The sequence below is a fragment of the Limulus polyphemus genome, unplaced genomic scaffold (genome assembly GCF_000517525.1).
Source record: "Limulus polyphemus unplaced genomic scaffold, Limulus_polyphemus-2.1.2 Scaffold385, whole genome shotgun sequence".
NCBI classification, from domain to species: Eukaryota; Metazoa; Arthropoda; class Merostomata; order Xiphosura; family Limulidae; genus Limulus; species Limulus polyphemus.
Window position 1 is genome coordinate 132,742 of NW_013665995.1, and position 22,812 is coordinate 155,553.

The following is a 22,812-nucleotide window of genomic DNA, read 5'->3' on the forward strand; positions in this document are numbered from 1 at the left end:
CTGCTGTTGTCTCTAGCAATACAAAAACAAGAGGAGAAATTACAGCAGTTGTTGGAGGAGAGCCATCAAATCTGCTAAGCTGTAGTTTGATTTTCCGCCTCTCGTTTCCATTTTTATCTCCGTTTGTTAATTGATTTTTCCGTAACTTCGTTCCGACGAAATTTTAACGACACAAGTCTTTACTTGATAAAACTGGTTTATTCTTTCCGAATATAACTTAACCGATACACTCAACTTCAACAATTGCGCTAAACAAACGCTATAACAACGAACGTCAATAATACTTCTGACTGCAGTTCAATTACTCACTATCTACACACACATTACATTACCTTCCCGCGTCACGTTTTCCCCTCTTATATATATACCCGCCTACCCCATCTAGCAAACACTAGAGCATTCGCCAAAGTACATGATAGTTCTAGAAACGTTGCGTCACAGTAGTCATGTGACTCGATGACGCAACAATATGATATATGCAAACATAGAAAGAACATTTTCCTTCACCATGTTATTCTGTTCATGATATACTAAATGGGAACTTTGAGAAAGAAGGTGTACTTTATTTCTGACTTATATAAACATTTGCTGTTTTCAAAGAAGTTTGTCTAAATACAGTTCAGTCTACCAAAGATAATTACACAAAAATAAAAATACCTAGAAGATTTAAGACTACTTATATCTCAATGTATTTTTAGTAACTAAATATAGTGCATCAAAGAATAAACTCTTAACTAATTTTTTTTTATAAATCCAATTTAGAGTTCAGTGCTTTAGAGGACCTTAACACCAACAGAATTACACGCATTGTAACAATGGATTTTCCACAATATTTTGCTATTATTACACGTATCAGACAAGAGGTCCATACTATTGGCCCTGAGGGTGGGATGGTCAGTTCAACTGTTGTGCCTCAAGTCCAGGCAATATTCCCAGAAGGTGCCCTCACAAAGAAGATCAAAGTAGGACTTCAGGTAATCCAGTAACAAACCCATGTCATTCAGATGTGTATAATAGTAGTGATTCCTCACTTTTTCACAAGAATAACCTTAAGATCCTAATAAATATTGTTTTTAGATGAGAAATTTTGCTTAACAATTTATTTCTATTTATTCATAAATTAAAACAAAACCAGCAAAAGTTAAACTAAATTTAAAATTTACAAATTCCTGAAAAGCAGAAGTAATATTTTTCTAAATGTCTGCCTGTCTGCTCATCTGTCAACCAGTTTTTATGTGTTAATTATCTCCTGGCTAAAAATATATAATAAAAAACTTAAAACATTTTTACTAACAAAAAATTAACACTTTTTTAAACATATGAATGGATTTAACTGATATGCAATAAAAACTGAAAGTACATTTATTAGTACTAAAACAAATTAGTTGCTGCATAATATCTTTACCTTGTTGAGCTAAAATGTTTATATTGTGTACCTGTTAGTTGTGAAAGATGTTGCTTTAAAGTAGAGTTTTTTCTTTTTTTTGTCTTGTTATTAAAAAATGTACTTGGCTTAGTTTGAGAATGACTTGCTTTGGAACCCACCTTGTAGAAATGTTTCAGTTAAGTAAACATTTTCATTTCTCCAGATTGACATTTTTATTATTAATCATTATTACTATTTTTTCAATAATGGTTACCAAACTTGATTTAAAAAAAAAAACTTCTCTCTGATTTTTCAGGCACAACCAATACCACCAGAGTTAGTCTCAAAGATGTTGGGAAATCGGGTGGGAGTTAGTCCTATTGTGACTGTTGAACCTCGCCGTCGCAAGTTTCACAAACCTATCACTCTGACCATCCCAGTGCCTCAAGCTGCTTCCAAAGGGATGATAAACCAGTACAGTGGGGATGCTCCAACTTTGAGGTTGCTGTGCAGTATAACAGGTAGTACCAAGTCAGGTTTGTCTCCCCCCTTTGTCTTTCTGTGGCTTAGTTTCTTTTTCTTTCTATTCTATTCTAACTGTGAAGCCACCTGGACAGGGCAAACATGGAATATAACTTCATCTGTTTACATCAGTACAAATATATCTGATAATTTTACAAATAAAAGAATGTAATTATATAAAGTTGAATACATTGTCAACTTCTTATCAGAATTAAAATTTTAGTATGTCTGCATTCTGATAATATAGAGACTGATTCATTCAACATAAAAGAAAAAGGATGTTTTTTCCAAAATGATATTAATTGAAATAAAAAAAGAACAACCTAAAAACATATCTACAGTTAAGCCCTGTCCAAACAGCAGCCTACTTTCAAACATAATTTAGCATTGTATTCAAAAATATGGTAAATTTTATACACATGTATGTTACTATTTTGTATGAATGATTGACCAAATGCTGAATTTGTCTTGAGGTTTGGAGGGCTACAGATAAAAAAACTGATAATAAGTAATTAGAAATGGTAATTTAACATCATTTTTAAAGAATTGATTTAGTTTGGTTGTTGTTAAGTGCAAAGCTATACAATGAGCTATCTGTGCTTTGTTCACCATGGGTATCAAAACCCAATTTCTAGTGTCATAAGTCTGTAGCATTACCACAGAGCTACTGGGGGAAGGCTTTAAGAATTGAGCTTAATTCTAACTTCTAAGGTATGTGCATTTTGTGCTAAACCTTTCTATTTTCTGTCTTTCATAGTCTGACATACCCTAGTATTTTAATTGATTTAAATATATATTTAGTAATAATAGAACTTCTCTAGTTATGAGCTGAAGACCTGTTGTAAATCATTAATAAAAGTTAACTTTTAATTCGTCTGACATGGGTTGTTTTTAAATGATGTTGGGAACTGAGTTAATAAAAAAACTCATCATACAACTGTTTCTTTATCTGTAACATAATCTTTATATAAAAAAATATTGCCTGATTTGATGTTAAACTACATTATTAGATAGATTGTTACATTTCTTTTTGTTTTTAATCTAAATGTATTTTTGTTATTTTTCATTAATACAGTAAGGTTAGCTTAAAAAAAAGATTCTCTATAGATCAGTAAGTAAAATATGAATAATTTGTAGGAAGAACTTTTCTAACTAAATTGTGTATTTATTTATGAATAAAGAAGTAAATATGTTTAAAACCTCTTTTTTTTAAACACTTATTTTGATAACTACATAATTTATAGACCTATTGTAATTAAAATTTATCATTTTATAATTTGTATTAGTGATATTATGAAAGATTATTAGTAGCACAATAATGATTCTGACAGCTTATTCTAACTAATTAGAAATAACCCCCAAACTAGGACTTGATCTCAGAGTCCTTTGTATATTGTACCTAACTATTTTGTAACTAAACAGAGATTGGAATGTTCCTTGTAAAGTATCAGTTGTGGAATGCAATAATAATAATAACCTATTCAGACCTAAAAGGGGCCCGGCATGGCCAGGTGGTTAGGGAGCTCGACTTCAATCTGTGGGTTGCAGGTTCTAATACTCATCCCACTAAACATGCTCACTCTTTCAGCTGTGGGGGCATTATAATGTGACGACCAATCCCACTATTCTTTGGTACAAGACTAGCCCAAGAGTTGGTGGTGGGTGATGGTGACTAGCTGCCTTCCCTCTAGGCTTTCACTGCAAAATTAGGGATGGCTAGTGCAGATAGCCCTCGTGTAGCTTTGCGCGAAATTCATAGCAAACCAAACCAATCAGACATAAATGAATTGACAGTGAGTGATAATGTGTACTTAATAGCAGAGTGAATTAGCAACACTTTTGACAACCTTTAACCATGGGCTTTGTTATATTTCTCTGTATGCTTACACTCATCGAGTTTCTAGGGTTCTAGGCTGACCTCTTAGTTTTGTACATCTTGTACTATTTCAAGGCTTTTTTTCTTTAAGCAATTTCCATCCTTAGAAATAGTAAAAAAAAATAAAATAAAGAAGCTTTATATATTGAAACTCTTTCATGATTTTACAAGTCGTATGGTGAATGTAACACCCTTAAATAATACTGCATGTGAATAACCTAGCATATAAAGTCTGATAATTATATATATTCATTGTTACTTGTTAAACATTTTAGACTTTGAATTTCAAAAAATGAGCAAAGTTAATATTCATTAAAATAAAACTGAATTGAGAAGTATCTAAGCTAAAATTGGTAGGCTAATACAACAGACTCTTACACCCCCATCTAATTTGTTTTAAAGTTTAAGACTTTCATGTTTTTTGTTGTTCTTTGGCTCATTTCATTCTCATTCCTGTCTGATAAGTTTCAACTACTTACTACAATATAACAACATTAAGATGCTGTTAGTAACATTTGTTTTCTATATAATTGTGGTCATATTATAGCTCTTAAAGATTGTAATAATAAGAAATAGGTAAAAAAAAACCTTTTCTGACTAGGACTTAAACCCAGGAATTTAAGTTCGCATTAGTGTTCATAGATTGATGCTCTTATCAACTTAGCTCTTACCAACTAAATTCTCCATCCTGATCATTTCAAGTTATGTGATGTTTAATGGTTGGAGATGGCTTTAATGGGTAATGAAGAAAAACTTTAATATAAGTTTAACATAACAGCAAATGTACAACATTTCAACAAGGTTTTGTCGTCATCATTATTAGTCTCAAAGTGGGTTCCTCGTCATTGAATTATATACTGTATGTTTACTTGTTATGTCATTTTGTCATTTCTGAAAATATCCCTTGTAAAATCTTTTTGCTACTTAAGTATCAGTGCATTATAGTACATAAAAGTATATAATGTATTGATTTTATGTATTTATTGTGTGGCATCAACACTTCTTTTAGTGTTTTTCTTGAGTTCTTAATTACATAACATATAAATCTTGTTTACGCAGCTTAATAAAAACTAAACTATTAATGAAAGGCTAATGCAGGAAGCTTTTCTACAATTTCAGTCATTCTCTAGAAATTTTCTGTTTATTAGTAATTCTGATGTTTGAAAACATATTTACCATAAGTTAGAAACAAAACCATACAGAAATGTGTAAATGTTTAATTTATATCTAAACACCACATACACATGTAATATTAAGATAATATTCCTGCAAAGTCTCATATATCAAAAGAGGCTCAGCACATGCACTGTAGAAAAATATTCACACTCTTGAGTTAAGTTTTTCTTTACCAGTGATTCTTTTCATTCAAGTAACATTATTCTGTGAGTAGAAAGTGAAAATCATATAAAAATTCCACCCCCACCCCCCTAGGTGAACTTGGTTGAAATATATATTGTCTCTATGTAGTGTTGTGGTGTAAGATGTTCTGTGTGTGTGATGGTGTAAAAATTTCTACAATTAATTATAAAGTAATCCTTTTTTTCAAATTCCATACTTGCATTGTTTGAAAGTAAGCAAAGACCAGCTCATTGCTGCCATAATGACATCACTTGGGGGACTAGGATAGAAAACGTGTAAAAATTTTAATGCTGCATTCTGTTTTCTTAGAAAAAATGAGGTAAACAGTACTAAACATTTTTATCAGTTAAACCTTATATTTGTTATATTTTCATGTGTTAAAACAATTTCGTAAAACTAAGCACATTTCATTATTGATATAGTGTTAAATTGTAGATGCAGTTTTTAAAATCTTATGTTTTTTGCAACACAATCTTGAATATAAAAATTAAGAGAAAATTCAAGGTTATTGTTTGAAAGTATGCTGCTGGTCACAGTACTAGCACTTTTTTAATCTCATTGCTTTTTTGTCCAGCGTTGTTGTAAAAACAGAAATATAGATTCCACATGTATTTCTTGAACTGCCTGTTTTTCCTAATGTTCCACTTTTTTTTTTCATGTGTTATACTTTGTATGTATGTTTGTTGTGTTCTTATTACTTGTTACTCCTGTTTGCTTTATCCCTCATTATTATTATTACTACTTAGAATTTCTTGTTGCATTCTTCCCATAACAACTCCAAAAGTTTTTTTTTCGCCTAAACTGAATTTTCTGGTTCAGCCAGGTGAGGATGTACTTTCACGTTAACTGAGTGCACCCTTCAGGAGAATGTGGTATGGAATTGGAACTCCTAGTTTTGTATTTCTACTATGGATGCATTATTTAACTTTTGATTTTAAAATTTGTTTTTGAAGAGTATTTTAAACTGAGGATCTTTTTCCTTTGTCTGTAAAACATTCATTATTCAACAGTGTGTATATTTTTAAAATATACTTAAATCCTAACATTTCAAATTTTTCTTGAAAAATATGTCCAGAATTGTATGAAGGACAAGTCATCTGCTTGATATTCAGGTTGATTTGGAATGCTACTGTTTTTTAATTTATTTCAAAGGCATTTTTATATAGCTACATATTATTCTTCCTCATATCAGAGCTTGATTTTCTTATTATATGCCATAGATCCATAAACTCTTTAGCTTTGGTAAAAGATACTGCTGATGCATATGTTTGAAAATTATTTGGAATGTTGCCTTTTGTTTATGATTTATTATATAATGAATTGTGTATATTTATATTTTTTTTCACTATATGAAGATAAATCTTTGCTTTATGAATGAAAAGAATTGGTTCTTAAATGAACCTTATAGCATGGGTCAGACTAAAGATGATGAGAGTAAAGAAATAAAATAAGTTTGTAGATTTAAAAAACAGTATAGTGAAATACAAATATAAGTTTTGTCTGCTAGCCATAGCATGAGATTGTTGGAACTAGTGAAGTATTTGTACAAGAATTATAAAATAATTCTAACTTTATTTAGTTACTAAACAAGAAAATGATATTGTATTGTTTAATCAGTTAAAATGAATTATTTAATTATCACATCTATGCGGCTAACCCTGTGGACAGAACTGTTTTGTGTTTGTACACTTATGTGCAAAAAAGAATATAACATTTTGATGTTGTATGTATTCCTTTTTTTGTTAGTGCTACACTGTATTAACTCTGTCACTTCCATGTTTATAGATAACTCTCCCAGTGCTATCTTTATTTTTAGACACATAATAAAATAACAAAAAGGTACATGTTTTAATATTGCATTACTTATATGAAATTTTGAACTAATAAACTTTGGGAAGTTTGAAGGGGAATACCCTTACCTCATGAAGATACAAAATTCCAAATTGCTTTAGTGCTTTAGAGGAAGACATATACGTGCCCATGGCAGTGAAAGAGTTAATAATTTTTTACAAGATATTCTGAGGTGAAAAAATATCACATTTTCAACTATTCTGTATAAAAAAAAAAATATCACATAGAACCACTATTATTCAGAAAAGTGAAATATGTTCTTGTATATTGCAGTAACACATTGGAATTAATTACAAAAGATTGAAAACTTGTGATAAGAACGTGAATTATTGGTTTATTTTGCAGGAGCTACAACTAAAGCCCAGTGGGAAGATGTAACTGGATCAACTCCACTTACCTTTGTTAATGAATGTGTCTCATTTACTACAACAGTATCAGCAAGGTTTAGTATATTGTTTCATACTCTATGTGATCTAAATTGTTTTTTGGAAAAAAAAAGGAAAGTAAAAATCCTTTGAACCTGCATTACTCGATTTATATAATAAATCTAAATTTATTGTGATGCATAAAAAAGAAATGTCTGAAAAAATGCCTTGGATAATTTTATTATAACAACGGAAAATTTTTCCGCTGACTTCTTGATCAAAACTTGATGTATAATAATAATTTTGGTGTAATTTCTTCATGTGTTTTGGTTTAATAGCTGAAAGGAAAATAGCTTTGGTTTTAGTTTTGATATAGTGATAGTAAATAAATAAAGAAGTCTTAACTATGTGTTACTGTATAATCTATATTTTAAACCCCTACACGTATAGTAAAAGCTACACACTAGGCTGTTCTAAAGTGTTTTGAGCATTGTAAAGATTATGTAATACAATTTTATGTATGTAAACTAAAAACATGAAAATAATTTTTCTTACATGAATAACATGGTTTGATGTATATGAAGCAAAAGCACCAAATTAACATACCTTAGGTGAAAACAGTGGTTTGATGCATACAAAACAAAACCACTCAAGTAACATAACTATGATGAAAACAGTGGTTTGATGCATACAAAACAAAACCACTCAAGTAACATAACTATGATGAAAACAGTGGTTTGATGCATACAAAACAAAACCACTCAAGTAACATAACTATGATGAAAACAGTGGTTTGATGCATATAAAACAAAACCACTCAAGTAACATAACTATGATTAAAACAATGGTTCATTATATATGAAGCAAAACCATTAAAGTTTCATACCTCAGGTGAAAACAATGGTTCATTATATATGAAGCAAAACCATTAAAGTTTCATACCTTAGGTGAAAACAGTGGTCTGATGTATATGAAACAAAAACAATAACCTTCTCACAACAGGTAAGTCAAAGTATGCATGTCACAACCTTTTACAGAGTTACATTCAAAATTGAATTAAACTACTTTATTATCAATGTATAGAAATAAACTTGTCAGCAAAAAGTAGTTAATAAATCAGATTTTAATATCATATAATTAAGTTCTTAATTTTATAAGGAACTATTTAAAAACATCCTCAATGAGAATTGTGACATCTGTTCACTGGGTCTTCCCCCCCCCCCCTTCTCTAATTTATTTGTAACCCTTCTCTGAAATATGGAATTTAATATAAATTACTCATTATGATATAGATATTGCTAAGACAAAGTCTGATTTGTTTAGCCTTCAATCTTAATTGTTTACAGGATCATAAACTAGAAAATCAGACCCACTTGCCATGCCCACCTGTTACATCCTCTCTTTCACAAATTGCCAATAGTTATCTTATGTTTTATACTATGTCATTTATAACCCATAGAAAAGTGAAGTTTGATATTTTGAATGACATATAATACCATATTGTTTTCAATACAGAGCATTGTCAATTTCATCTTCAGTTTGAAAGTTTATCTTGTGGTGTTCAGTTCGAATGGCAAAGGGAATTGATTTAAGTCCCTCTTGTCTTAGTTAGAAAACCAGATACATCATAATAGGTAGAGGACATTGTTTGCTTTGTGCATGTTATTATTTTGTGTTTTAGTATGTTATTTAAGTAAATAAAAATTATTTAGTGTACTAGTACCTTCATTATAAAAAAGTACACACAAAATCAGACACAACTGATTATTAAAATTTGTTACTTTTGAGAAGTTTGTAAAATTTAATTTTGTTTTTCAGTTTACGTATTTCATTTAAAAAAAACAGACATTCAAATTAAGTAGAATTGGGATTTGTAAATTTTAATGCATTAACATGGTATGATATGAAAACAAAGTATTATTTTATGAATACCTAATGAATACAAATAATAATCCATCAAATAAAGTATGGTATAAGAATGTCGTACAGCAATTTTCATCTAAACCTGCACTAAACTATCTTAAGCATAGCAGGTTATAATTGATGTGTTTATTGCTGTATAGGTTTTGGCTCATGGATTGCAGGCAAATTAATGAAGCAACAAAGTATGCTACAGAACTATATCGAGAAGCTGTTAATGTGCCTTTCATGGCCAAGTTTGTTGTTTTCATAAAACGACATGAACCAATGGAAGCTCAGCTTCGGGTATTCTGTATGACTGATGACAAAGAAGACAAAACCTTAGAAAGCCAGAAGCACTTTATAGAGGTGGCCAAAAGCAGAGATGTAGAGGTAAGTTATATCTTGTATACGTAGAAAGAAATGGTTTAAATCACTGCAAGGGAAAAAGAATCCTGTGGTCAGTGTTTTGACAAAGCTATCTTTATGGGTGATAAAGGTTATTTGGCTGAAATGCTGACAACTTAATTTTTCTCATGCAGTGATTTTAACCTTTTCTTAAGATTTTAAGATCTTGCATGCTACAGCTGCAGTTGCTTAAGATCTGTATCCATCTTGTATATGACGTTAGAGTGATGAGGACTTGACTGAATTGTTTGTACACCGTAAGTTAAAAACTTTTACAAATACTACCTATTCACTTTCCAGTTTGTGTTTTAACTGCATTAGACTGTATGAGTATGTTAACTATTCCAGAGATGAAGATAAAATTGAATGTTTAGATCAGAGATAAAGACATAGTGAAATGTATGGCATATTACAGGTATAGATTGATAAAATCAAATTGACTGGGACTTTAAATTCAAATTTTTAATTAAGGCTTAGTGAGGAACCTATTGAACTGAATAATCCATTCAGAAATACAATAAAGCAACGTTTACAATAGGCAAGTTTTGATTTTAATGATTACAACATTTTGACCCATAATATCAGGCCATCATTAGGTAAGAGTTACATTCTGGAATTCAGATGCCTTTTTTAATATAACTCTTATCTGATGACATGATACTGTGGGTCAAAACATTGTATTCATTAAAATCAAAACTTGCCTACTGTAAAAGTTACCAATATTGTATTTTTGAATAGGTTTTTTTTATTAGTTTCGAAACTAGAAATTAAAATTGGATTTCATTCAGATCTTGGAGGAAAGTCTCTTTACACATAAAAGGTACTTTTTTGTTGGTAATAGGTCTTAAGGTAAATTTAAAATTCTTTGAAGTATTACAAACTAGTTGTTGGAAGGGTGCTTTTAATACACGAATATCACATTATTAGTCTTGGAATTAAGTTTCAATATAACATCTTGAAACATTACACCTTTTATATAGTAAATTAGTTTTAGGTATTAGAAGTTAAATCTCAATACATTTTAATTTGTACTTGATTTGGAAAGAAAACATAAAATACATAAAAATATTACTTATCAATTTTTAACTAGGTCTTGGAAGGCAAATCTCAATACTTAGAATTTGTTGGGAATTTAGTTCCTGTGACAAAATCAGGTGAGCAATTGACTCTCATGTTCCAAGCCTTCAGGGAGAACAGGCTGCCATTTATTGTTCGTGTGAAGGATCCTCACCAGGAGGCCGTGGGCAGGATTGCTTTTATGAGAGAACCCCGAGTGAGCCGTGGAGATCTACCACAAACTCCAATTTGTAATCTGAACATCGTGTTGCCTGATGTGTGTAAGGTCAGTGATGCTTCAGTTTTGAGTCTTGTTCATTATGAAAGAGAGATAATTAACATGTGATTAAACATATGATTTTATAATTGAAGGTTTTAATATAGAAGGTTTGCAGTTTTATCATACAAATTCTAATATTCATTGAAGTAAAATCATAAATTCTTATAGCTCATTTTCTGTCACGTATAGATTTAACTATTTTTTAAAACAACTGATTTAGATAGTAAACTGTAAAAGTTTTAAGACTTTTTCAAATTCATTTTGATACAAATGCTATTTTTTCATATATGACTTGATAGCAAATACTTAAGACTTAAATACAAGTATGTAAGAAACACTGATATTAGTTTTGAAAAAATTCATTTAATTAATTACAAGTATGTAAATACATATCTTAATAATTGTTAGCAGTATATATATATGTTGTACTAAATAATACATTAATATTTGGTTTAATTTATAGGCTGAGGGAGAGTATGTAGATGAGATTGTAACACTGGAGAGAAAGTATGGTTATGTTCAGGAATCAGGTTTAGGTAAGACTTTGGTGTTTGACATGTCAAGTAAATTTAAGTACTGCAGAAAAACATCTTGAGAGATGGAACCACACAACTTCTGTATGTTATAAAGAGTGTGTATAAGTATGGCTCATTTGTTAATCCTGTTATTACAGAAGTCTCTTTAGACCTTGTACTACTCAGAATATTACCGTTTGTACTTTATTACTGCTAAGCTTGAGAAGTTGAATAGAAAATTAGCCAACAGTAGATTCTTGTAAATGAATGGATAATCTATAAAGTGTATTGCATGACCTTACTCTTATATATATAAATATATAAAAGAAACATTGGATTAATTTCACTGGATTTTAGGAGTAAACATATTAATTTTCTTTGCTAGTGTGATTTTGATCGTAAAAGTTGTTAATAAATAACACGTTAGAAAGGAATAACTTAAAGTCCTAACTTTTTTCTATGTATTACAGCTAAAGGTGGGATGCTTCAGCGAGCTGATCTTCGGCTGGTTGATGTGGCTCGAGAAATTGGATCTGAGTGGGAACGACTGGCTTTTCAGTTGGACATCCCAGAGTGGGATGTCAACACAATCAAAAATGAATGTCCAGATAATGTTAAAAGTCAGTCTTTGATGATGTTACAGTTATGGGTGCAGAAACCAACAATCCAAGCCAAAGGTAATGATGATAACTAGTACAATAACTTTGAATGTAAACTAAAAATTCAAGCTTGAGATAGTTCCAATAAAGAAATATTTTGTTCTTATTTATTGAAAAAGAAGTATGAAACTTGTTAAATGTTATATTTGGAGCTGACTGTAATTTGTTTTATAATTTTTTAATATAAAGAAATATTATTAGCAGCTCCATATTTTTTCTTCTATTTTGAGCTGTTATTAAATGTTCATTTATTACACAATACATAGATTTTTATTCCATTTTCACATTTATTTAATTCATGTTATCAACTGTTATCAATCTAGACGTGCATTTTGTTTTTGTATTCTCATCTCAAGGAACCTGGAAGCTAGAAAAGTTGAATAATGTGTAGATTCTAACATTTACTAATAATTTATTTTCTTTCTCTCATTCTTAATATTTATTTAGTGTATAACATGTATAGAAAACTAAGATTTATGACATACAATTCAGTGACATCTTGAAAATTAATTTCCTTAGAAATGTAAGCATGCTTATTTCACAGATTATTTTTCTCAGGAAATGTTTTGGAAAATGCTTTGAGAAAAATTGCCCGAGAAGATGTTTTAAATAATTGTATGTTCAATGTGCACATTGTATCTGATGAGGTGGAAAAAGCAGTGGCAAAAGTTCAGCAAGATCAGAGTGGTGAGTTTACTCAGCTGTTCTAGGATACTGTTACTCAAACAAACTATTTTAAGCAATTTGAACGTATGAAATATAGAAGATGTAAACTTGATATGAGTGATTCTTTGCAGAACATGAATATTTATTGACTTACAGTTGCTTTGATTAAATACAACAAAGAACTGTAAGTCATATCTTAGATTAATTATATTCTTCAATTTCTTCGAATTATATTTATCCTAACATTTTGAAAATAAATGGAAAACTAGCTAGAAAACAGGATAAAAAATAACAGTAAGAAACCTTTAGGCCTGTAATTAATATTGACCATTGAAGAATCTTATTAGTATCTGACATCATAACATTATCTATTGTAGATTTATGAGGAGAACATTGTTTGGGTACTCTTTTATTTATTATTCAGAAAATGATTGAACTACTTGTTAAATTTTCAGTTTAGATGTATGTAATTTGATATTTTTGTATTTTATTCATTTGATCTTTAGAATAATGTTTAAAATGATAAAAACCCTATAACCCAAGCACTTTCGAAAAGGTGGACCTTTCTTCTTCAGGGGCAAACAGTTTGATAGTCTTAAAGTTGGCCTACAAAAAATAAAGGGTTTTCTTGCTATGTCATATAATATTTTAAATAAGCTGTTAAAATGCTATTTTGTAATTTCTTTATTTTCAGTCTTTTTCAAAAGTAATTGAGAAAATAACATAAGCTATAATTGAGTTGGAATGATATTGCTGTTTCTAGAGTTTGATAACATCAGAGTCGAATTGGGCCGATCAAGGGAAGCTTCACTACAGCGAGAAATGTCTCTGGATGTTTCTTATGATGAACAGGACTTAATGAAGGTAAGGTAATATATAGATAATCAGATAATATATAGTCAGTGGGATTATAACACTAAAAATCATGTTTTGATACCTACACTAGGCATAGCACAGATAGCCCATTGCTTAGCTTTGTGTTTTCAACAAGCAAACAAAAGCTTTTGTGTTGCATTGTTTTTTGTTAGATTTGAGAACATAAATCTTCTTCATAGGAGTGTAAAAGTTATTAATGTAATTGTTTAAAAATTTGAAAAAAGGAAATTCTTATAGTCTTATAGTATATGACAGTACTTTTAATATGAAGCCTAAAATTATTTTACTTAACAAAAAAAAAGTTGCTGTGTACGGAGAATATACTGTTGTCCAATATGAATGAACCATAGAAAGAAGCAACTGCTGTAATGACAGTGCTTTGTGTGAATTCATTTTTTATTCTCAGATAAACCATGATGCCTGCTTTCCTCATGGACTGTGCAAAATACTTTGGTGTGGCATCCTATATCTTAGTACTTAATATTAGCTTGATCAGAACAAGCTATCTATTTGGAGCAAAACTAAATATCAACCTGATAATGGGTATAGCTAATTATGTTTTTACTGATTAATTTAGAATGCATTGTTTCATTAATTGAGTATCCTCTTATAAAACAACATTTTTGGCCTGAAATCTAATACTATCTATTAACTAAAAGTAACATCAAAAAAGTATAATCATATAACATTTACAAGATGTATAACAACCTGAAATAGGTGAAAAACAGTGTGAAGTGATTGGCACTTATTCTTAAGTTTTTGTATTTGTTCACAATGGCACAAAACATGTTGGTCAGCTTGTGTTTTCTACTTTGTTTATTTAACCTGGTCTTAATTCTTTTCTTGTATTATTTTAATTTACTGGTAAGTCCTTGTTAGAATGAAAGAACATATCTAATGGCTCTTTAATTTTAAAAACTATGTGATTAGAAGAAAAAAAGAAGAGTATTTTTATTTTTCAAATGCCAATAATTCAGAGCATTGTAAAGAAACAATTACGTAGTAAAGTTTGCTCAGTTCATATGTCTTTGTTTGACTGTGAGTAAATTTTTTGGGTCCTCAAATATCAATCTTTGTAAATCAGTGTGAAAAGTTCTTAATTTTTGCTCTCTATCTAACTGTAAGATTCTTTTTAATTTTAACTAGCATTATCTGTTATGATACTTGTACGAATTTTTGTTTTATTTGATGGGAAGCAGCATGAAATTATTAATGTGAAAGCTTTGACTGTGGATTTGTCCAAAAAATGTGGAAAATTTTATCTGTCGAAAATATTTTTTATCTCTTTCATTCAGGAAACATACATATAGACCTCGAACATTTTTGGCAAAAAACGACATTTACTCTCTAGATAATAATAAAAGCACTTTATTACAATCAGTGTTTTGTCATTGTGGTTTCATAAGGGCTAGTCGTACAAGAACATTTACTTTATTAATCTGCCTTGCACACATTTGGCTTATTTTTAAATAACTCCCTTAAAAGTAATATAAAGTTATGTGTATTATTGGGCTACTTAAGATATTTCATTTTCTCACCACCTACTCTCTTTACTTATGGTACAAGTGTTTTTTTGATACAACATATAGATAGTATTGAATACCTGCATTTGTAGGTTACCATGTTAACTTTACTTCTTGTAAGTATTTGTCACATTTACCATTCAAAAAAGTTATTTTTAAATTAAAATTGAAAATTCATATAATGTATATAGCTATATCCTCATTGTGAATAGAAAGCTATGAAAGACTAAGACTTTTAATTGGCCTCTTAATGTTAACACTACAACTTGTATTGTTTTATATTTTTTTTGGTGCTTCTCATTTTCAGGAATAATTTTTGTTTTCCTTGTTTCCTTCTCAAACTCAGAGGCTTGTAGATGTGGAGGTAGGTTTTTATAATCCATAAGGCACTGCTAGGCAGATCATATCTCACATGCAAGTGTACCGAAAACAAAGATGTTTGTCCATTTTTATTTTTTCCTACGTTAGACTTCCTGTTTTGAACTGTACAACCAGTTTGGTGAACTGATAAGTAAGCAAAACTTCATTCCACTTTCATTATTTTTTATGATAAAAATATCTAAAATGAATCAAAATGTCAAAATCATAATCACTGGTTCACTAGGATAATTGTCCAGTTCAACAACTTTTAAGCATATGCTACCTGCTACATGTTCTTCAAAGCTTTCTTTTTGTCTTTCACGCTGCTTGAGACTTACACACTGAATAAATAATTTTTAAACACTTATAGGTATGTGTCATTTTATGGCAATAGTTAAGGATTATGGGAAATGTTTATAAGTCTACAAAGTAAATAGGGAAATCATTTTTAGATTTTGTTTTTCAAGAACCACATCATTTTAAAATAATTCTGTTTATTTTTTTTATAAATGACAAAGTATGAAATAAGTGGATGCAGTTTTTGGATATCAGACAGTATGTTTATATGTGAGCACTCAAAACATGTCTACCACTTTGTGCTTGTTATTTAAAGTTTACCACTTCTGATTGGTAGTAATTCACAAACACTATTAGTTTTTATTAGGATTCAAGGCTTTTCACCACTCTGCTCTGATGTTTTAAGTTTCTGATTATTGAATGCTTGTGTAGTTTGCTACTGTATTCTATTATATATTTTCTGCTTGCAGAGTACAAGTGTATCATATTTATAAGCTCATTATCAAGGTACAGAGATAAAATCTGATAATGAGGTACAGACTTATATTTACAGAGAGATTGCAGATTACATAACCTATGCCTGAGACTTCAAAATTTAAGTGTAATAACTTATGCTATAGAAGTTGGACTAAAATTTTTAGATGTGTTTAATGGGAAGACTAACACTTTCTAAATTAAAAAATATATATATATATTTTTTCATCAATTCTTTTTTATGCTAACCTGTGTTTTCGTGGTTTTATAACTTAATACCTCCTTCTCAGGAAGCAGAATCAGCTGAAGAAACAAGTAGTGAGACAGGTTCAGTCCAGGAAAGACAACTTCCAGAAACCAGGAAAACACCACCCAAGGGTATGCTTAGTTTGATAATACTCTATAATGAATTAAGTTAAATACTGTCATGTAATGATAAGACACTGAACTATAGATTTTTGTAACATAATTTGGGACTATATTTCAAATCAAAGCTATTAGAGTTAGTAGTGAAAGTGAAAAACATCAGAAGATTATGTAAGTCTGTTTTACATTTCAATTTTGTTTTCCATTTATCTTCACTAAATCTCAGTAAAGAAAGTATTTTTTCAAATAGGCAACAAAACATTAAATACTTTTTCAATAATCATGTAGTTTTGTGATATTATGATGACTATCTACACATTATTTAAGATTGATAGAATTATTTATATAAGATTTATACCTTCTTTTTATTTTACATGCTTATTTATAATGAAAATTAAAGAGAGAAAAAAAAGTTGTTAAAATTCTTCAGTAGTTGAAATAATCAAAAATCTATGAAACCCATACACATTGGAAACAATACAAGAAAAACCAAAAAGCTAGTGTCTCCAGGAAAAATAAGCAAAATGTAAAACACAAATGGGCCAAAAAATGTTTTGGAACATTGTGAACAGATACAAGAAATAAAAAGTGAAGGAAAAGAAGGAAACTAAATAAACATGCAAAAAATGGGTGGAAAGCATGGACTAAGCTTTTGGAGAATCTTGGCTTTCTTCTTTTGAATAAAAAGTGACAAGAAAAATCAAAAAACATAATATTTGATATTTTTCTGGATACACCAGCTTTCTACTTAAATTTTTTTGTACTGTTTCCATTCCGTAGTAAGTCATTTTTGCTTAAAAAATGAAAAAGAAGAAAAAAAATTGATAAACTACTCTTCTTTTTTTTTATTAACTTGCCTGATGTAAAAGTTTGCTGTTTTATTTTTATGTGTGTTTGCCTTTCTTCTAACTGGCTATCGACATCTGTGCTGCTTTCTGTGAACATCCTTTGCATACACATGTGAAGGATAGCATAATTAGTAAAGTTAATATTTCTGTGCCTTTAATATGCACTAAGTAGCAACAGTGATGATAATTAAATTTGTCACCATCTATAACCACTAAAAGCAATTTTCATTGTGCATGCATTTTGTTATAAAAATTAAAAGCTTTAGCTATAAAGCATAGGGCAAGCATGAGAGTTAAGTATTCCAGGGCAAAAAAGTGGTAAAATGTTTATTTTTTATGGTATATAGTTCATTAGATAAAACATTATTACTCAGAATTATTCATAGTTCATATAGTTATTTCTCTTATTTTGCACTCATATCTGAACACTTGAATCTAAATTTGAAAAATTTTAAATACCAAAAATATTGTCAGAAACATGTAAGATACAGACAGTAACGTTTCTAGTACATATAAGGAAAGAAGCAATAATATTTAAGATTCCATTTTCATGAAGGCCATTTTAATAAGTAGACCTATTTTAATTTTTAATACTGTTACAATCTAGTCTTTTGGAAAAATACTCCAAATTTCCTTTTTAATACACAAGTTTGGTAGAATTATATTACACTTGATTAATTTTTAACTCATAAAGTTTGGTTCCTGTAGGTAGTTCTTTATTCAATAACCCCCTGTAACTGATAATAACTGTTTAAATAATTATATACAAATTGCATGGAAATGTGGCATTTTTATGTTTTTTGTGATACCAAGTGTTCTGTGATTATAAACTTGTGATATATAAACATCAAACCCAGAATATTATCCAAAAGCTAGAGTGTTCTGAAAAATGGGTCTCTTTTGTATTCTATTTTTCCATGTGATGAAGCAGAGAACACTTTCAAAAGTACTCAGTCTTTTGGAACCTGTCTTGATGTTACTCTGTACCCTCTTTGCAGTAATTCACAGTGCTATCTTACTTCAAATAGCCTAGGCTCAAGTGTTTTTTGTGTGATGTGCATGCTGTATTTTTCCCTCCTTATGCTTTAAATTTTGAACAGCATTATATGTGTTTGTTAAATATGGCCCAGCTTGATGTCTTGCTTTCACCTGCTTGATGGCTGCCTTCTAACCATCACACTAGACGTGGATTAACCATATGAAGTCATCAATGATCTTACTTCTGCAGAAAATGTCATTGTTCCTGAAGAACCGATGAAACAGGTTGAAGAAGAGGTGGGAGCTAATATTCAACCTTCTGAAGAACAGACAACAGAAACAATAATAGGTAGACAGCATTCAGAGGAGCCAAAACAGTATGAGGAAGTAATAGAAAAATCAAAGAATGAAGCAGAAGTATCTAAAGTTGCTCAAAGTATAGAAGGAATAATACTTCAAGAAGTAACAATAGTGAATGAGCCTTCAGAAGAACCACCAAAACTACTTCAAGAAGTAACCATAGTTGATCAGTCTTCAGAAGAACCACCAAAACTACTTCAAGAAGTAACCATAGTTGATCAGCCTTCAGAAGAACCATCAAAACTATTTCAAGAAGTAACCATAGTTGATCAGCCTTCAGAAGAACCATTAAAACAACTTCAAGAAGTAACAATAGTGAATCAGCCTTCAGAAGAACCACCAAAACTACTTCAAGAAGTAACTATAGATAATCAGCCTTCAGAAGAACCACCAAAAGAAGCTGTTTTGGTGGTTCTTCTGAAGATTGATTATCTAAAGTTGAATCTTGAAGCTGTTTTGGTGGTTCTTCTGAAGGCTGATTATCTATAGTTACTTCTTGAAGTAGTTTTGGTGGTTCTTCTGAAGGCTGATTATCTATAGTTACTTCTTGAAGTTGAAGATGTAACCACAGATAATCAGCCTTCAGAAGAACCACAAAAACAACTTGAAGAAGTAACCATAGTTGATCAGCCTTCAGCAGAACCACCAAAACAACTTCAAGAAATGACAACAACAGAAATACCAAAAATGTCACAAGAAATACATGTAACAGCTGCAAACCAAGAAGGGGACATGCTATCAGAGCAGAAATTAAAAGTTACTCCTGAAGCAGCTGTGGAGGAACTTCAGGAGGAAAATGTTGTTATGCCAGTAGATTCTCAAGAAACAGGAACAGAAATTGTCATTTCACACGTTGAAGGTGGGGAGAGTAAAAAAGAAATGGATGATTCTGTCAAAGAAGAACCTGTTATCTTTCAACAAAAATCTCAGATGATTTATCCTGATGTTGCTGTAAAGAAACCTAAAAAGGAAGTTTTGGAAGAACTTGGGAAACTGCTAGAAAAAGATGCTTTAATTGATAAAAGCACTCCTTCAGTGATAACTTCCAAAGGTAGTTTTTATCCAAGTTTTAGTATAACATCTATTTTGTTTTAGAATTGAAATGCTTCCTTATAACGTGTTTAGGTATTCATCATCATTGATTTTCTAAAGGAAAATATAATTTCTGACTTCTTTTTCAGATATGGTTATTTTTTCCCTTGACTTTAATTATTATTTATGTAGTTAATTGATGATGAAATGTTAAACGTATGAAAATTATATAATTCTATGAAAATAAAATGGATGATTTTAAAAGATTTTTAAAGATAAATGACTGGTGTTCTGCAGACTGAATGAATAGAGAGTGATTATGAATTCAATATCAAAATGTGATATGTTCAGACAATTATATATTGAACAGTTTCAAGTTGCTAGACCAATCTAGCTTATAGATTCAGAACTACTCAGAATGTTGATAATAATTACAACTATATCAACTTATAATTTTTGTATTGTTTGTTCAAAATTCTTTTATTAAAGTAAGTAACAAAACTAAATATGGAATAACAATTTCCTAAACAGAAATACAGTTGCATTGTTAACAGTTTATTTATTTTTTGTTATATTTACTACATTATATTAAATGTTTATTGCTACACAAAACTAAAAACTGGTAATAACAATGACTGGTGTTTTGAAAATTTGTTAGGGCCATTAGGAAGTATTTTTTTATTATTTTCTTTATACAATTTTTTTTTATCTTTTAACTTTGTTGGACATGATATTTTATAAATATTCAACTGGAGCGTTGGAACCAAATTAGCATCCTTTTATTTCAAAAACCTACAAAATATTTTATACTTTTAAAGCTAAGGGATTTTGCTTCCCGATTTTGAAGTATAAAATTCTTAGATATTTCATGGCATATTTTTACTTCAACAGTCAGAAACAAATTGTAGCTTGACTTCAGTCTGTATATAGAAGGTTTTTTTTGTTATTGCTGTAGACGGCCGAGAAATACAAAAAGTGACAGTGACAGAAATTCCAATAACTCGAGAAGTAGCAGGTACTAAGCTTCCTGTCACAGAACAGATTATTGTATCTCATGAAAGGATTTCAGGTAGGCTATATAGGGTCCATGGGTCTTTCTTTTGACCACTTGCTATTTTTTTTTTGGTGTATAATACACATGAATTGTATCTATGTTTCCTTGAGAATTAATCTTTTACCATAAATGTTTTAATTTTCTTGCATTAAATGTATTGGTATGTGGTTATATGTTTTTGTGTTGCTAGCCCAGTTTGTGTCTGTTAAACTAAACGTAGTTTTACTTGTAGGTTTTTTAAAACTCAACCTAACTATTTATTTATGAATTTCCTCATATTAATTTGTAGGTTTAAAACTACTAAAGATGAACTGAGCCTGTTGCTAAATTTTACCATGCATGCAACTCAGTGCAAAAATTAAGCAGACATCTCAAATGTAGGCTAATTTTTCTGAAATTTGATTCTCTAACGTTAGTTCAAGTGGTAGCATATTCCATTTATTCATGAACCATTGTATTTACTTTCCATCATGTAATAATTTTTATACAGAAAATATGTTGGGAACTCAAGTGTAGACATAGACATTTCTTTATTTGGTTTTAGGTTCAAAGGATTTTCAAATAATCTAGAAACCTACTGGAATAAAAAATATAGAGTTAGATGTTTCTTCCAGTATTGTTTGATTGATCTTTCAAAAATTCACACACAATTATTGAGTACAAAACAGGTCCAACTTGTGTTGAGCCTGTTTTGTCATGTTGGATAAAGTGTAGTGTACCAAACTTTTTTCTAAATCTAAAGCTATGACCATGTGCTTGAAAAAGCTGAAGCAAATGTGTTCTTATTTTCCTAATAATAGTCACTACTTTGCATGGCTCAAAGTTAACATTTCATCAGTGTTATGCGAGAGGCTTAACCTTCCAAACATAATTTAAATTATAACTTTTAGTCATTTTTTAATAGACATCATAATGCAACACTGGTGTACATGTGAGCCTTTTGAAAGGGAGCTGGATTAGTTTTATAAGATGAGCTATCCTTGTATTTTGCATTAATGTAGACTATAAATAAATATGTAACAGGAGAGGAAGAGCTTAAAAAACCAACTAAAACTCCACCCCCTACACCTGTGGACAAGGAACAGAAAGGTATGTTTTCTTACCTCTTAATAACATTAAATCTAATGTTTTTTGTTTGTATAGGAAAGGTTCTCAATATACTTACTAAAAGAACAACATTGTAATAATTTTTCATTAGAGTAGTAACATAACAATTATATCAGTTTCAAGATTACTTTTTGGTTTTTCATTCATAATCTTCATTGTTTTTTATTTCTGAAAAGAATGACAGTGTATGATCTACTCAAAATTTAAAATATTGTGTACTTTAATGAAATTAAATGTGGTTGAAATAAGTTAAAACAAGTAGCTGAATATGGTGTTTTTCAAAAATAAAATTAAAAAGTTCAAGTTTTCCATTCACTTCGTCAATGTTATGAGTTTTGTCATATTGTTTTATTTTGCTTATTTTAGAAAAGTAGTATTTAAAAAGGGTGAACACACTTCTTCATAATGTGGATTTTTTGAAAATGAAAAAAATTTGTTTCAGAAACTTGTGTGTGAAAGAACATTATGCTAATGCAATAGTAAGTTGGCAAGCAAAGATTTATAAGAGTAATGAATACCTGAAGAGACAGACCAATGTTCTAATGAAACATGTATTATGCTCTCTAAATAAAATAATTTTTATTATGCTTATAAACTGTTTGTGAGTTTGGTGTTTTAGAATCTGTTGTCATGATTGATAACAATATTTATATGTATCTTTGTGTGTGTGTATGTGTATCTATGTGTGTGTATATATATATATATATATATATAT

General features: G+C 29.9%; 1 protein-coding gene across 8 annotated transcripts in view; it reads left to right on the top strand.

The window, feature by feature from the left end:
- LOC106457879 overlaps positions 1-22,812 on the top strand; it is a 209,608-nt gene that overhangs the window by 116,558 nt on the left and 70,238 nt on the right. For 5 of the 8 annotated variants that reach the window (XM_022383937.1, XM_022383932.1, XM_022383939.1 and 2 more), the window contains 12 exons: positions 763-974; positions 1,683-1,902; positions 7,320-7,416; positions 9,403-9,631; positions 10,737-10,988; positions 11,446-11,518; positions 11,968-12,174; positions 12,715-12,843; positions 13,586-13,686; positions 16,643-16,730; positions 20,892-21,005; positions 22,014-22,079. In XM_022383937.1, the coding sequence (XP_022239645.1) occupies positions 763-974; positions 1,683-1,902; positions 7,320-7,416; positions 9,403-9,631; positions 10,737-10,988; positions 11,446-11,518; positions 11,968-12,174; positions 12,715-12,843; positions 13,586-13,686; positions 16,643-16,730; positions 20,892-21,005; positions 22,014-22,079 (1,788 nt within the window). The remainder of the gene's footprint in view (positions 1-762; positions 975-1,682; positions 1,903-7,319; positions 7,417-9,402; positions 9,632-10,736; positions 10,989-11,445; positions 11,519-11,967; positions 12,175-12,714; positions 12,844-13,585; positions 13,687-16,642; positions 16,731-20,891; positions 21,006-22,013; positions 22,080-22,812) is intronic. The other 3 variants (XM_022383940.1, XM_022383935.1, XM_022383936.1) reach the window with 2 other exon arrangements.